Raw genomic sequence first — 12,377 nt, 5'->3', positions numbered from 1 at the left:
TAAATCTTAAAAATTTTTCGTGCTTCGACAGTCAACAGTCCGGTGGCATGACCAGTGACCACTCGCGATTTCGGTGCGTATAGCAGGCCTATATGATCAAATAGGTTAGTCCGGAGTTCACCAGCAATGAACATAGACACTCTAACATGTGCATTGGGCGTCCGGCTAGTTAATTACGACTATGCTCTGGAATGCGGCCATAGGCCACATGAGTAGTCGAAATGCCGCCGTGAATGGCAAAAAGGTTGGCCACCCCTGATACTCCAATGATTCTAAATCGTGGGGGTAGAGATGATTTTTTAGAGTATTGAAATTATGCATTCCTAGTCATCAAAACTAGTTTATCAACAAGAATGGGTTGAAAGACTTTGACGCAAGTCGTCGATGTAAAAACCAACTGCTAACTGTACTATGATGTCACAACGTCTTCCCGAGATCTCTCATATATGATTAGACCAGTGCTTTTCAACCTGTGTGTCGGTTTGCAATTGTGCGAATGAAAAACTTGCAGTGCGAATGACGAAGGTGGTGCGAATGAAAATCCTGATCAGGTGCGAATGAAAATCGTGAATAATTGTTAATTTTTCTGACGTGGAATACTTAAAATAAACTTGATAAGAAATTCAAGGGCAGTGTAACTTTTGTAGTTGCGACACAATTGTAAAAACTTGTTCAACTTGAGACGCACCACCAATCGTAGCTCTCACAAACAGTAATGAATTAATACTTTTGCACTATAGTTATTACTAGGGCAAGTTTTTGTTGCAGTTAAATCCGTGGAAGGCTGCATTTATTCATTTATTTTCGAAAAAAGTTGCAGTAGTTGCATTTTGACCACATTTTGCTCAGTTGAGTAAAAAATAAAAGGTCAAGTTTCTGGCTCAGCTCCCGAAATACCCGTAAAAGCGTTACTTCGGTGCAGATTTACCGTGTTTCAGTCGAATTTGGCCGTGTATTTCACCAAAATCGAAAATACTTTCATGAAAAATCGAAAAAGTTGCAAAATGTTGCAAAAAGTTGCGTGAAAAATATGGACAAACGTTGCACTCTAAGATTCCTTCAAACAGCTTAAAACAGCATTCTACATATTTTACGAGTATTCGAGGAAGCTGTAAAAAAAGTTGCAAAAGTTGCAAAAACTTGCCCTAGTTATTACTCAACCAAAAGCCTGGTTTGGAAGCTGGTGTAATGGCGGACATACAGTAAAACAGCCCGTCTGAGCCTGCGAAAATGACTTTCTGCTTTCGCAAAACAATCATCATATTTTCGTAATAACTGTTCGATTAGCGCGAGGCACTAGGATAGTAGTAAATACTATAATTACAGAGTCACATCTGCAAGTTACTGTAACTCAAGTTTTTACCCCTTCAAGGGTTGTTATTGTGTTATGATATGCTTGATTGAGCCCGGTGATGGGTTCCTGTATTGTTTTGATAGCAGACATGCATGTGAACTGCTGAAGGAACACACTTCGAGTTCTGCTTGTAAAGGCAGGGTTGTAACCAAGTCATAAGGCTCCGAGTCACAAGTCAATCTCACTTTCATAGTTTCGACTCGAGTCAAGTCGAGTCATTTTCAATTCACCGCCGAGTCAAGTCCGAGTCCAAGTCATCGAGCAGAGGGTCGAGTCCGAGTCATCATATTATGACTCGAGTTCGAGTCCAAGTCATTGTGTTGACAGCGTAGTAGGGCTGTTCAAAAATAACTTTTTTATCCCGGATTCCAGCCATTCACTGATTAAATTGTCAGGTTACCCTAAAAAAACGCTGCACACCAAATTTGGTTCCTTGATTGGTGGATAATCCGAGAATTATCAACGAAAAACTCAAATAACTCCGCTTCTACTTGTTGGAATTGAGTCAAATTTGTTTTGATTCGTCTTTGAAGATAACACAACAATTTCACGGGGTTGACAGAAAAATTTCAATTTTTTTTTTAATTTGCCCTAATAAATTAAAAGTTTTAATTGGCTCAGCGGCGGCTTATACTTGTTAGAATTGAACCAAATTTGGTGTGGTGCGTTTTTCAGGGTTACCTGACAATTTAATCGGTGAATGGCTGGGGAAAAGGTTATTTTTAAACAGCCCTGCTGCGCAGTTTCCAGTTAAGTCTTGTTAAACCCACTATTTATAACTCTGTTTGGTGATATCGACTAATTCGCATTTATAATATACTAATTTTCATCACTTTTTGCAGTTTCTGGCTGCATATTCAAATACCAGTATCAATAGTCGAAATCCCAATAGTGTGGTTACTTTATTATTCTTCAAAATTAAAATGAGCTGAGTGTCTTGGCGGTCAGGGTCTCGAGTCATATGACTTGGTCTTGACTTGGTTTTTAATGAACATATCACGTCCAGCTTAGTCATTTCTATCTAGCATCTCATATTGAAGTTATTTATTTATGTCACAGAAAAAAATGGGTTTCGTGACGAGGTTTCAATTCCTTTATTGGGACAGATTCGGAAAACAATCAGGAATTTCTATTTCATACGACTGTCTACTAATTTGCTCAGACTGATATCTCTAAATCCCAATGTATGCCTGTTTGACCTTGCTATCTGCAACATTTCATTGTTCCACAAACCCCAGCAAGACATCTCTAAACAGCAATATGTTTGCATCAGCAGGCTATTGGCAATTTGACAATTAATATGAGTTTGCAAAGTCGGATCTCAGACGACCATTTCAATGATGTGAGTCCTAAAGTTTTAGCTATTATGAAGCAAAACAGGCCTATGCTTTTCCTAATCAAAAAATTGTCAATTATTTTACTAATTTAGAGGCTTCGCGGACCCCTAAAAATGCACTAGTAAACGTTCTTGTTCAAAATCCAACAACTTGTTTGTCCTAGAAGGGTTTTAGTGAAATAGTTGAAATCAAAACGGCGAAAATAGTTGTATTTTAAATGAGACACTTGATAGCTTAAGCTACATAGTAGCCAATTTGTTGCACAACAAAATGTTGTTAAGTATCTTCTTCTTGTATACCAATTTTCGATTAGTTTGTGCGAATGAAATTTATTTTACTAAAGAAGTGCGAGTGGAGCTCAAAAAGGTTGAAAAGCACTGGATTGGACTAACAGACTTTACAAAATCATGGCCCTGTAGTAGTTCAGACTGTAATGTAATTTATATAATTTACCGTAATTTTCCAAGTATAGTACGCCCCTATGTATAATACGCACCCCTAAAATAGCATGTAAATTCTGGGAAAAAGCCTGTACCCATGTATAGTACGCACCCTGCATTTCAGTACATGAATAGTTCCAATTTCGTATACGATGTCATTCTGTTTTGCGATGTCACTCTTGAACAATCATTACACAACGATCGCTAATCATTATACAATTAGCAGGATTGTCTTTAAACGATAGTAGATAGCAGCCAAAGCCTGCGAGGCCGGCGGCGAGTTAGTTTAGGCCAACGAACCGACATCTTGCGCACGATGCCTATTATAGATGCGATTGCGCCTAGGCTAACGGTTACGTCATGCGCAACAGGTCTGTTGGAGATGCGACTGATTACGCAAGCGATTATATATTGCGCACATGGCCTCTTGTGTCTGTATAAATTGCGTATGCGATTGTTCGGGCCTGTCGTTGCCGTGATGAATTCGCGAGAATTGCCGCGCGCGAGTATCTATCAGTGACCTAATTTCGCTCGCGTACAAACGGCAAACTCAGCAAGAGATCGCGTGCTTTTGCACACGACTCCCGTTAATTGGATACACGCTTACCACTAATTACTACGCGCGATGGCTGAAAGTGATGCGCGATTGGAAACAAACATGAAGAATGAAGATAGGTGTGATTTCAAGTTTTTTATCGAGGGAGATTTCTTTCAAGCGTGTTGTTCTCATGTATAATACGCACCCCCCGATTTTAGGGCTAAAAATCGTGAAAATTTTGTGCATTATACATGGAAAATTACGGTATTATTATAATTCAGGAATGAACTTGCTTAGATTAGATGTTGTGTTACAACAATCAACATTCATATCCTTTCGTCAGTTTTACAGTATCACAGCCTGTGACAAATGTGACGCGAAAGCACTGAAGGAACTGAAAGGATTAGCGTCGGTCGGATCCAACTTCATCCGTATCAATGATTATAACCTGCTGAACGATTATTTGAATAAAGTCACCAACGTCCAAATAGGTCTGTGCATTTTGCATTATGTGTGTTCCTTTATTTCTTCATTTCCATCGTATCTTTCTCTTTGTCATAACAAATTCGGAGCGCGTTGCTGTGTATTTATCTCACTCATCAGTCGCTCTGATTTGCAGTGATATTCACTAAAATTCCGTGGCAATCATGTTCAACGGGTTTCTTCGTTTGCAACGTTGTTGATGCACAGTTCAATTTGCGCACAATTATTCTTTAGTAATGTACCGGCATTAGGTGTGTAATGTGGTGGATTTTTATTTCTGTGAATCAACAAAAATTTCGTGTTCCGCGAAAGCTTGTAGATTAACCAAAGTGTTCCGCTTGTTAGGTAAGGTTTTTACGCAAAAAATATTCCTCCAGTCAGCGTCTCTTTTACTTGTGCGCAAGCCGTGCAACATGCAAGTCAAAAATGAGGAAGATGTTATAGGGAAGTGTTTCCAACCTTTTTGGATGTCACAGCCTCATTTCAAACTTCAGAATACAAATTGAGGCGCATGAAAACACTCGAGTAGGCTACTTATAACGAAAATGTAACGGTAGCTAGCCTACCTCTGGATCTCACCATCCAACTAATTCAAAAGCATGCGCATAGACTTCTATAGATTCTATATCGGTTATTTTAGCATTAACACAGATTGGCGCGTGCTATACATTGAAATAAACTGAAAATGCATAACAACATACTATATGTCGTTATTTGATAGCTCTTCACTCTTCAGTCTTCATACATTCCAACACTTGATGCACAAGTTTGCGAGGGATTGTACGCTGAGAAATATTGGACTTATTGACATTTGTACTTGACTATGAACCGTTATTTTGTTGTTAGTAAAATTGTGTCGAAATTTACTCTTCACATAGATCAGGGCTGGCCAACCTTTTCAGCCAAAGGGCCACATTCGATTGACGAACTTTTGCGCGGGCGACTATCCGCGCGAAGCGCGAACAATTTTTGAAGTTCATAGGTCAATATAATATCGTCACTTGACTATATTGCGAGCCTGCTGTATATCGTTGGGATAAGTTTGCGAGGGCTGGGGTATTCGGCGTATGGACATATCGATATCGAAAGCTGCGACCAACATGCGTTAATCATTTCGTGCCTAGGTTTCATAGTCGACGGTCTTACTGCGAGCGCAAACGCAAGGTCGTATATGTTGAACGACACTTTGTCTCGTAATCGCGAATATAGTTAGACTCAATCTGATACATTGGGTGTTCTTCAATTTTCACAAAAGGGCAACAATTTTAAAAACAAGAAATCGAGTGACAACATATTGCGCTAAGCTTGTAGAAATTTTTTACCTTTGGTAAATCTATCGAAAATTATTCTGCTTTACGAAGTGTACGAAGATATAGGCTACCAATATGTGAATGGTTGATGGATCTGTCAATGAGTCGAAACTGATATTTTATTCATCACATCTCAAGTGTTGCGGCCAGACTAATCAAATTTTTGGTTTGCCTTGCAAGTTCACAATCTGTGCCATCCATTTTTGATGATATTAGAAATTTCGGAAATTACCTCGCGGGCCACTCAAAACCTTCTCGCGGGCCACGGGTTGGCCGGCCTTGACATAGATAGACGATATATAGCGGTCTATGACCACTGATCAGCAATCCAGCAGAACTAAAGATGTATCCTTGACTGACGGGTATTCATCCATGCGTTTGACGCTAGTCCACAAGAATTCTCTTTCCCGGTTTTCAGAAGCCGTCTTGGACGGCTTTAGACATAGGTAATATCACTCATTTTTGCATTCATATACAGTAATTCACTATAAATATTAATAGAACCCAACGACAGCTGTCGTCATAATATAATATTGTGGCATTTTTAGAGATCAATCAGAGCCACAATAAGGCTACATCTGAGAGCTGCGGTTGAGAATCACTGTTATAGAGGATAATATAGTGTTGCAGTTGCAGTTTCAACATAGGCCTTTCCTGGTCCTCTTAAAACTATTCCATGAACCCCAGGTTAAGAACCCATGGCCTGGAACAGTGGTTCTTTAACTTTTTATTGAAGCGTCCCGCTTGATCAGGCCTGGGCAAAGTGCGGCCCGCAAAGCTATTTTGTGCGGCCCGCGAAAGGTTTCTTGGTATTCAAAACATAAAACTTGCTTTTTGAATGACTTAAACCAGAGACTGTATCAACTGAACAGGAAATTCATTTACTTTGAAGTCTGTACATTAATATGCCACGATAAAGGCAAGGTGGCAAAGTATGAGTAGCAATTAAATCACAAGAATTCACTCTTTCCATATAGTTTAGTTCAAACCTTCTTTGTTGCCATTGTCACATTACGCATTTTATGGTATGTGTTTCGAATTGTTACGTTATTCGTTTCAAAATCCCTAATTTGTAAAACAAGTCAATCAGTGCTGGCGATTACTATATGACTGACCATATCGATCACCCATGAAGCATAGCATAAAAAGAAAGCCGAAAACTGAAATTCAAAAAAGGTTAAGACTTCAGAGCACAAAGTATTTGCATACTGGAGTCAGGCGTAAACCTGTCCTTCAAGTTTTTGATGAGCATGTCACCGGGATCAAAGATTTTATTTAAAGTCAGTCTTATGACAAAAACAGGAAACACTCGGTCAAGGGAGGGCGAAGTTAAATAAACTGCAAGCTTCGGTCAACATCAAGGCTATTTAAGCTGCACAGTTCACACTGCTCGGAAGGCAGCGACCAAGAAAATAAACTTTGTACTATATTGCATAAACAGTTCGATGCAGTGGTTCTCGAATTAGGGGCGTGACAGCATCAAAAGGGGGGAAAAGGGTGCGAAGCCGAAGTCTCATGAAAATATTTTTTGCGCTCCACGCGATTTACCTCAAGCTTAGAGTTATTGCTCTGTGTAGTGTCCGACTTTGATATTTCATAATTCTCTCATCAATAGCCATAACCTTCCATGCCACGAAACTACCCGCTGGGATTGCTAGCATTCTGGTTGCACTTTTTAATATTTTGTGATATCATGACAAGGGGGCGCACCAAAATTTTCTGTTTTAGAGTCTTAATAGAAGAACGTGGATAGGGCGATAGGGGTTTAAAGAGAGTTGAAATGTATCATGTTCAACATTATTCCGAATCCTGACGGCAGATAGATATTTTTCGAATTAATTGTCACTTTCTAATTACCTAACGTCAACACATAATTCCCAGAGCAGAAGTTATTACCAATTTAATTTAAAATTAAAATTAATATAGGCTGGAGAATATAGCTAAAAATTTTCACTCGGCCCGCCAACGTATTTGTACTTCTCATTTGGCCCGCGGAGGAAAATAATTGCCAACCCCTGCCCTTGATGATAGTGAGAAATTTCGCTCCCCCTCATCGTCATATTCGATATTATGTTGAAAACAGCAACCAGAATATTATTCTAATCCATAGTTTGTGACATGGAAGGTTATGACTAGGGTGACTTTTTTTTACATGTCAAAATTTGTCAAAATTTTGTCAAAATTGTAGCGTTAGGTAAAATTAGTCAAAATTGTTCACAAAGTCAAAAATATTTTGACGCCTGCATTTCGTTTGTATCGTAGATTTTGCACTGTCGGTGAACTTATCATTTTGATATTTTACAGCTTGTAGCCAACTTTATAGGCCTACCGTTGTAAACGGCCAATTGTCTGCTCATTGTGAATCATAAACGGTCAAATAAAACAAATAGGTAGACATGGTGTTATTGTCAACGTACCGCAATATCCTAACTGAAGAAAGACTTCTTGGGCATTGCATCATTCTTATATTAAGAAGCGCATGATGAAAAATTGTGATGGAGACAACATTGTCTGAATGAAGCAACACGGTGTGTCACCAGCAGTGTACGCACAACTTGAGTGTTGTCAGCCAACAACTGCTGCTGTTGAACGCGTGATTCAGGGTCAAGTGATGCGAGGATCGGCAGATTTGTTGTCGCTTCATAGCATCAAACGGCAACGTAATTGCTAATCCCGTAGATGACGACCCGGGCTCTCAAATTCAGTAAAGTTGATCTTATTTGAAAGCTGCAGTCGCGCTGATTCTGATAAGATACGGTAAAATCTGATCAGGGCAATGGAACCCCTTGAAATACCCCTCAATGTCTGAAAATCGGCATTGTTCTGAACAATCGCAACCACGCAAGGCCCGTGGTTGTGGTCATTGTGCTGCGTCATTGCGATTGTTTAGAACAATGCCAATTTTCAGACTTTGAAGACTATTTTGGGGTGGTTCCATTGCCTTGATGAAAACCGCAATATGTTTGCATCAGTAGGCTATTGGTGAATAAAATGAGTTTGCACAGTACAATATTTCCTCTCAGACGGCTATTCTGTTTATGCGAGCCATAAAGTTTCAGCAGTTATCATGTAAAACTGCCTCGTGATTTCCCTATTCGATATAATAGAAATTAGGTTATCAATCATTTTGCAAATTTGTAGGTTTTGCAGACCCCCTAAAAATGCTTCTAACAGCTACTTGCAAACAGTTACTCTTAATTCAGAGACATCTTCTGATTGGTTAAAGATTCGGTATCAGTAAAATTCTAGCATCGTTGTATGAATGGTAAGGCACAACTTTGTCATTTAAAATCATAATATCATTAGCATTATTACTGTTGTTGAAACTTGTAAATTTCAGCACTAATTAAACTCATTCTGAGTTCGTGAAACATCATTTCTCTGAATCATCCTCGCGCCACGGTTCCAATGACTTCATGCTGCCGAAGGGGTGCGTGCCGCGGTTTGAGAACCACTGGCCTAGGACATCTGAAATAAGAAGAATGCAAATCGAATGAAAAGTAATCGAAAATAACATAGAAGGACAACCATGCATAACCTACTGCAGCATGTTTGGATACTGAGTTATGACGAACCGAGGCTTAAGTCTGTCACAGCAAGAAGGAAGTATCTCACAACTAGAAACATTTCATTTTGAGTACTCGGATCGTTGCGACCAGGCAGACTTATTAGCGATGCAATTTTCACAATTTCACTCACAAATGGATGTCTCTGCATATCGGTATAGCTGTCATGAATTTTGCCAGATTATTCCATATGTGGATCAGCTGGCCGTATTGGCGATGCATCCAAGGTGACGTCGTTGGGCAGAACATTTGGCGGAAAAGATGCTACACCTTACGCTTGGCCATGGCAGGCCGCAATTGTGGAAGTACGTATCATATAGCGACGACAGATGCTACCAAAACGTGTTGAGATGCTGTCATGATTTTTCAGATTTACCGTACCTTATTTTTGCTAACGAGGCCTTAATTCAGTGGTTCTCAACCTTTTTGTTTTTTCGGACCCCTTTCGGACCGTCACGGACCCAGCGGACACCCACGAAGTTCAAATTTAGCTCAATTATCGTGCAATCGTCATCTGTCTCGTGTAAATGATAACTGTAGACTTAGTGATAAACAGCAACAAATTGACGTATCTTGAAAATAAGATCATACGATTCATGTGGGAATTAGGTTGACATATATCATTTCAAAGCGAATTCTGCAACTGCATTTCTTGAAATACGTGGTCGTGTCTTGAAAATCCGCTCCTTCGATTTGAAGATAACGAGTGCCGAAAACCCATTTCCACAAACATAAGTGGCGGCGAATGTAATAATAACGCGTAACGCTTCCGACGTTACATTTGGGTGTGATCACAACAAATATGCCTCCGAAATTGGCAAACAATTTTTTTTGATGAACGACGTCAATCCTAGTCATTTCTATCCAGCACCTTATCTTGAAGTTATTATGGAAAATATGGTTTTGTCTATCTCGGAAGAAAATAGATTTTTGTTATCATTTCGAAGTCGCCGTGATTGACCTTATCAAACTTTTTCTCAAAAATCCACAACAAAACATTTCTAAACAGCAGAATGTTTTTGTCAGTAGGCTATTGACAATTTAGCAATTAAAATGAGTCTGCACAGTAGAACATTTCGTCTCAGATGACCATTCTGTTGATGTGAGCTCTGGAGTTTTACTAGTAATGAAGCGACACTGCCTCATGATTTGCCGAATTAAATAAAATATAAAGAAGGTTATCAAAATGTTTGTATCAGTAGGCTATTGAAAATTTAGCAATTGAAATTAGTCTGCACAGTAGAATATTCCATCTCAGATGGTCATTCAGTTGATGTGAGCTCTGGAGTTTAACTAGTAATGAAGCGAAACTGCCTCGTTATTCTCCGAATTAAAAAAAATACGAATTCGGTTATCAACTATTTTGAGGCTTCGCGGACCCCTTGAAAATGCTTCGCGGACTCCCGGTTGAGAACCACTGCCTTAATTAATATGTTTTACGCCAAGAATTTATGACATCAATAATGAAGAGTACTCTCATGGCGTACACGCCACGGTGCAGTGTTGCTGTACGTGTAAACGTACCCTGTAATAATTTTTAATATAACCTACGTTCGTGAATTATCTATAGTTTGACTGCCTCAGCAAGCACCGTGTTTTTCGCTTGTCCGGGGTATTGATATGTTATGTTTTGGATAACTCGGTTTAAATTATGATGGTGATATAAACACTGTCCAACTGCCAAGAAAGGCCTCTAAACTGTAACTGTTTGATAAATTTATCTGATTTACATGGAGCATCTTGTCATACGCACGTAATCGGAAAGATTTATAAAGTATTCTTCCAGCGTTGTTTGTTTCGTGTTAGATAGACTGGTAATCGAACTTCACGATACAGCCAAAGGCTGGATGGTTCAATAGGTGAGAAATTTACATTTCATCGTCCTCTAACTTCATCATTGCTGATTTAAGATTATCCAAGTTTTCTTCTCCATGTTGAACTACGAATGCAAAAGCTAGTGAAAAAAGCAATGCGGCGTCTGAAGAAGGAAGTTTGAGCACTGTTGCATCGGGCATTAGGACGAAGTGGTGTTAGATTGAGAAACTGTACTTGCTCGTTTCAACATCTTCCACGTCAGTTCATTACATCGCATTGTGTCTGATGTATTGCATCTTACAGTATGTGTCTTTAACGGATATATATAATAGAATGGCCGATTATCCGAACATCTCCTTCCTTACACCTTGTATTATTCAAGGGTGGAAGTATAACTTGACATATCTCACAGTTAGACCTACCGTAATCAGTGAAAGTGGTTGGTATTTTAGGCCAACACGGCGACATTGTTACAAAAGATTTTCGTCACAGGACTTTACATCAAAACATGATAATTGGACCTTAACTGCAGGCGATGTAATAGGAGGTGGGTCTGTTATCAACGAACAATGGATATTAACTGCCGCTCATGTATTGCACGAAAAGGATTCAGAGACCTGCTCAATCTTCGTTGGTGAGTTAGAGTTCACTTTGACGTACTGTTTGACAGTAACCCAAACTTGGCAAATGTATTGAGGTTCATTGTGCCTTGCAACAATATATATATATATATATACAGACCTGGATATTCCGAGTTTCAATGCAAGTTACACTTGAATGTTAATCCCCGATTTGGAAATTGCTGCTACTCAGAATCCTGATTCTTCATTAGCATTTGTCATTCTTCATGGTTAAATCAACGATCTCAAATCTTACGACTCCCTCCAATCAAAAATTGAGACTAGCCCATAAATTTTACAACTTTGTCTACGACTCCAGCAAATTGAAAGGAACAAATGACAAGGCCGCAGAGGCCATATTTATACTGCAACCCACTACATAGTGAAGACACACTTTCAAATCAACTGGGAATATCTTCGATTGGAATTCGTAATAAACATGAATTGCTTTTTCCTCTATTGTCAAGTTGGGTGAACAAATATTTGAAATGCTGCGCTCCAGATTTTTGATAAGTTTAATCTCAGTGAGTGAATTTGAAATACTTGAGAAAGACCTGCTCTTGCCAGTCTCTCAAAGAATGCATTGTCCTCCTATGTTTAGGATTGTTCGAGAAACATAATCTTCACATCAAGGATCTGCCCAATCCAATACAAAGATTGAGGATCGAAAGCAATATATCACACCCGATGTACAATCACACGACAAAAAATAATGACATTGCACTGGTATGGTTATGATCTTATTCTGTAATCGTAGCAATAGGGAGGCGTGGGACGATTAATACATTATTGTGATGGATCGTGAATAGGATTGCTTTTGAAGCAATCCGAAAAGAGTAAAACAAAATCACACCGTAGTCAATTACAGAAAAGGAATCATGATTATTCACAATTTCATTTATTCTGCTTGTCGA

The 12,377-nt window shown here is 39.1% G+C and overlaps 1 protein-coding gene across 4 annotated transcripts in view; it reads left to right on the top strand.

Annotated features, from left to right (window-relative positions):
- Positions 1-12,377, top strand: part of LOC145458635 (complement C2-like) — a 52,110-nt gene that overhangs the window by 21,087 nt on the left and 18,646 nt on the right. For all 4 annotated transcript variants that reach the window (XM_080337066.1, XM_080337064.1, XM_080337067.1 and 1 more), the window contains exons 14-17: positions 4,013-4,160; positions 9,209-9,333; positions 11,336-11,477; positions 12,065-12,189. In XM_080337066.1, the coding sequence (XP_080193192.1) occupies positions 4,013-4,160; positions 9,209-9,333; positions 11,336-11,477; positions 12,065-12,189 (540 nt within the window). The remainder of the gene's footprint in view (positions 1-4,012; positions 4,161-9,208; positions 9,334-11,335; positions 11,478-12,064; positions 12,190-12,377) is intronic.

The sequence above is a fragment of the Botryllus schlosseri genome, chromosome 16, assembly GCF_051294905.1.
Source record: "Botryllus schlosseri isolate E-star chromosome 16, Bs_hap1, whole genome shotgun sequence".
NCBI classification, from domain to species: Eukaryota; Metazoa; Chordata; class Ascidiacea; order Stolidobranchia; family Styelidae; genus Botryllus; species Botryllus schlosseri.
The sequence above is the reverse complement of the archived record's forward strand: the minus strand, read 5'-3'. Positions and strand labels throughout refer to the sequence as shown.